This window comes from Jaculus jaculus, chromosome 9 (assembly GCF_020740685.1).
Source record: "Jaculus jaculus isolate mJacJac1 chromosome 9, mJacJac1.mat.Y.cur, whole genome shotgun sequence".
NCBI lineage: Eukaryota > Metazoa > Chordata > Mammalia > Rodentia > Dipodidae > Jaculus > Jaculus jaculus.
The window spans coordinates 134389974-134394815 of record NC_059110.1 but is presented as its reverse complement, the minus strand read 5'-3'; the positions used below and the strand labels follow the sequence as shown (position 1 = coordinate 134394815).

Below are 4842 nucleotides of genomic sequence, written 5' to 3'. Positions count from 1 at the left end.
AATGAACTCATGCAAGTCATGTGACCTTCTCTGAGATTCAGTTTCCCTTCTGCACGATTTGGGGGTAGTGCCAAATGTACAAGAACCTCCTCAGTCTTGTACAGACTTATTCGGGGCCCCTGCCCTCTTACGGTCCTAACAGGGAAAGAGACTTCTCTGGACAATAGAGGGCTTCTCTTCTTATCCCGTGGGGGCTGTGCTGTGATGGGCTCTTTCTACCAGTCCTCTGAGAGGCCTGGTTCCCAGGGGGGCTCCATTCACAGGGGAGCCTGGGAGGAGGACATGGTCTTCTTAACTCTTACGCCCTTCCTCTTGTGCAGTCCCATCCAGGGCAGGTTGGCATCATGAGCCTGGGCCTGGGTGTGGGTATTGCCCAGCTCTGAGGCTGGTGGTGTTATTGGGACCAGTGGTATCAACAGGGCCAGTGGCATCAGCTCCTCCGAGGCCTCCCGGGAGGGAAGAGACAACTCATCAGGATCCAGGTTGGCGTCACTCCAGCCTCCGGAGCTCTCACTGTGGTCCTCTGCACTGGTGGCTTGATCCTCAGATACGGCGGCCATCTCGGTGAGGTCTTCCTCGGGGTGGCTGTCTAGGCCCCCTCCTCCATGCTCAGCAGTCCCCTCAGCCTCGCTGGCCGCACGGCCGTCCGCCCTGGCCCACGGTCTCAGCTTGGCGCTTGCTTTGGGAGCGATGTAGGCGCCCGCTGCAGACCCTGCAGGTGCGTTGGTTCTGCCCTGACCGGTCCAAAAGAGTGTGAGCTCTCGGCGGCAGGCAGCCACAGCCAGGCTGGTGAGCAGGGTGCTGGACACCAAGTAGAGCAGGGCAGGCTGGCCCATCTCCATGAGAACCATGGCGACAAAGGTGACCAGCAGACCCACGGCGTAGGCCACGGTGCAAGCCACGTAGTAGACCTGGTGGGCACGGACTTGCACGTCGAAGCGGTGACAGTAGGCCACCAGGAAGCCAGGGACTACGATGTCGCCGAAGCCGAGGATGGAGAAGGGCTGGTCGCACAGCGTCAAGGTGGAGAAGCCTAGCCGGGGCACTTTGAGTACCATGGGCAGCCTCTCGCGGCTCGAGGAGTCCATAGGGCCCGATGCCACCTCCACCATGATGCTCTCGCCAGTCTTGGTGAAAAGAGGTGTGACGAAGACGAAGAAGACGTCGAAGGCCAGAAGGGCCACCAGGAAGGAGGCGCAGTTCCTGAGCGTGGGCAGCCGCACGCGCCGCAGAACGAAGAGGCAGTAGGCGACACCCAGCACGTCCTGCAGGAGCCAGGCCCAGCGGTCCTCGTTGCGGTGGACCACCCAGAGGACCGTCACCGACGCGCACAGGCCGGCGAGGAGCAGCGGCGGCAGCCGCACGTAGACCTGGCGGCCGGGCAGCGGCCACTGGTAGCGCCGCAGGGGCAGCCGGCGGGCCAGGGGCGCCAGGCAGCTATACAGGCCGGTGCTGGCGCCCAGTCCGAAGATGGCGATCATCACATAAACAAAGCAGTCGTAGAAGAAGTACAGCAGCGCCATGATGGAGCAGGACATGGTGACCACGGCACACGTCATGGCCGGCGTGAAGTCCACGGGTGCGCCGGCATCATCGCCGTCGTCCTCCTGGGGCCCCTGCGGCCTCCGGGCTGCTGACGTTGGCCAGTGGCGGTGACCGCCGGGCCCCCCTCCTCCTCGGGGCCGATGCCGCTGTAGCCAGTCAGCCTCCATCACGCCAGCCCAGTAGCCCCCCACGGCCACGGTGCCCACTGCTAGGATGAAGATGACCACCATGTTGTAGTCAACGATGGGCTCGACGGGCGCGTAGATGGCCACGCGAACGTTGGCATCGCCGTGAGTGTGGCTGAGGATGTCCAGCACGTCTGCGTAGCTGATGACAGCCACGGGGATGGTGAGTCCGGGCCGGGGCTCGCTGGGGTCCAGGGGCTTCAGGGTAGTGTCTGGGCACTGCTGGTCGTTGGCCCGGCTCACAATGAGCAGTCCGTGTGCACCTTGGCCCTGAGCCAGCCAGCCTTTGGCATAGAAGCTGCAGTTGCCACGCGTGACCATGGCGGTGGTCTGGTGGAGGGGTCTCTGTCTGGAGGAGCTAGCCTGGGTGTGGTGGAAGGAGTCCTCACTGGGGCACCACGATGCCTTGGTGCCGTCGTGCAGGGGCAGGAGTGGCGCGTGGCGCAGGTCCCGGGGAAGGGTGACGTAGTCGGAACTGTATAGGACGCAGTAATCCTTGCTCCAGTTGTCCGACACGACGTGGACCACGCCGTACTCCCCACAGGCCCCTGGGCTGAGGAGGAGGAGGAGGAGCCAGCCCACGGGGAGGAGGAGTCCCAGGCACACCATCCTCCTCAGCCACTTACTGCACCCCCTACAGGGCCAGCTGCCCAGAACTGCCTCCTCCTCCCCGGAGGCGGGCGTGGCTCTTTGTCACAGAACAACTTGGCCATCTGTCCCGGAGACTGGGACCACACCTACCTAGTCATAAAGCCTCTAAGGGTACAGCTAGAGGTTGGGTTCCCTAACTGCTCCTGGCCCCACTAGGGGGTGGGAGTCATCTGAGACCTTGTCTCTTACCCAGGGTCCAGCAGGGCTAGAACAGGTAACCTGAAGTTCATGAATAGCCCAGGATCCCTGGCAGGTTTCTAGACCAACTTTGCCCTTTGTGTCCTGGCTGACCTAGGCAGCAAGTTACCTCTCCTCTCCTCTCCTCTCCTCTCCTCTCCTCTCCTCTCCTCTCCTCTCCTCTCCTCTCCTCTCCTCTCCCCTCCCCTCCCCTCCCCTCCCCTCCCCTCCCCTCCCCTCCCCTCCCCTCCCCTCCTCTCCTCTCCCTCTCTTCTCCATTCCTCTCTTCTCCATTCCTCTCTTCTCCTCTTCTCTCTCTCCCTTCCTTCCTTCCCTTCTTCCCTCCCTCCCCTCCCCTCTCCTCCCCTCCTTTCCCCCTCCATGCTTCCCTCCTTCTCTCTCTCCCTCCCTCCCTCCTTCCTTAATTCCTTCCTCCAATGTGTGTGTGTGCATGTCTGTTGGTTTGTGTGTGTGTGCACGTATATGGAAGCCAGAGGACAACCTTGGCTGTCATTCTCAGCAATGACATTCACTTCCTTTAGGTCAGTGTCCCTCATTAGGCTTGAGTTTACTGGCTAATGAGTCCTAGGGATGCTCTTTCCCCAGCTTCCCTAGCTCGGGGTTACAGATGACCGTGTCCAGCATCTTTCTATAGTTATTGGGGATTGAACTCAGGCCCTCATGCTTGTGAAGAAAGCACTTTGCAGACTAGCTTCTCTTCCCAGCTCATGGGCTGGTTTCTTTGGCTACCAGAAACAAACAAACAAAAATCCAGGAGGAAAAAAAAAACAAAACAAAAAAAACAACGGGGGATATTGAGCCAGTGACGATAGGCTCCAGGGACTCTGAGCTCCTCAGTGAGCTACGTCACCTGTTCTTACTGCTCCTCTGCAACAGCCACTCAGCTCGGTGCCGCAAGCTTCAGAATCTGTCCCCCTTCCTACCTGCCCGTCATTGGAGCTCATCACTCGGTCGCATGGCTGTGAGATCAAGTTCTCCTCAGGAGAAATTGAGCAGAGGTGATGAGAGCACTCGGAGGCCGTGGGTGAAAGATTATGGGGGCTCCTTGCTCACTTTGTGGTAAGTCACGAAGAGGACGGAACTGCGGCCTGATGGTGACGAGGAGGACACTGTCGGAAGGAGTAGGAGGAAAGCGGAGAGAGCCGAGTCCCTGGACAAATGAATGCAACAGTTGCTCGGGATGTTTCCTGCTCAGAGTGGGATCTTCCGTATGACCCGCCCCCATGATCTTCCAGAGTCACCCATCTGCTTACTGTGGGCCTCTTTATCATAGCAGCCTAACCTTATCAGATACACCTACATCTTAGAGGAGCAAAACAGTCTCAGAGTAACTCAAGCTGGCCTGACTGGAAGGTTGGGTGTTCTTGTATTAGTTAAATCACTGGGTCTCAATATTTTATAAATGAACATTTAAAAAATATTGATTTATTTGCAAGGAGAGAGAGAAAAAAATATAGACATGTCAGGGTCTCTTGCCACTGCTGCAAATGAACTCTAGATGCACGTACCACTTTGTGCATCTGCCTTTATGTGGGTACTGGAAAATTGAACCCAGGCCACCAGGCTTTGCAAATGTCTCTGCCCCTGAGCCAGCTCTCCAGCCCACAAATGAACATCTTGAGGCAGATTCTGGGCCAGGCTCCCCATCTCCTCCGGCTAGAAAGAGAAGACTTAAAAAAATGGTAGGGGGGCTGGAGAGATGGCTTAGCAGTTAAGCGCTTGCCTGTGAAGCCTAAGGACCCCGGTTCAAGGCTCGGTTCCCCAGGTCCCACGTTAGCCAGATGCACAAGGGGGTGCACACGTCTGGAGTTCGTTTGCAGAGGCTGGAAGCCCTGGCGCGCCCATTCTCTCTCTCTCCCTCCATCTGTCTTTCTCTCTGTGTCTGTCGCTCTCAAATAAATAAATAAATAAATAAATAAAAATTTTAAAAAAAAAATTAAAAAAAATGGTAGGGGCTGGATAGATGGCTTAGCAATTAAGGGACTTGCCTGCAAAGCCAAAGAACCCAGGTTCAATTCCCCAGGACCCACATAAACCAGATGCACAAGGTGGCCCACGTTCATTTGCAGTGGCCAGGTGTCCTGGCATACCCATTCTCTCTTTCTCTCTACCTGCCTCTCCCCCTCTAATAAAAGAAAGAAAAATAAAACATTTAAAAACAGTGGTAGGAGTTCGATTCGCAGTTGAGAGCCCTAAGCGTTGGCTGCCACTTTCCACCCCAGCTCTGGAGTCTGTCTTCTCACAGGGGTGCAGGCTCGGGGAA

The 4842-nt window shown here is 57.3% G+C and overlaps 1 protein-coding gene across 1 annotated transcript; it reads right to left on the bottom strand.

The window, feature by feature from the left end:
- Nucleotides 1–257: 257 nt before the first annotated feature.
- Nucleotides 258–2339, bottom strand: Sppl2c (signal peptide peptidase like 2C). Its single transcript, XM_004655105.2, has one exon. It carries the CDS (start codon nt 2337–2339, stop codon nt 258–260), a length of 2082 nt encoding a protein of 693 aa, XP_004655162.2.
- Nucleotides 2340–4842: the final 2503 nt, after the last annotated feature.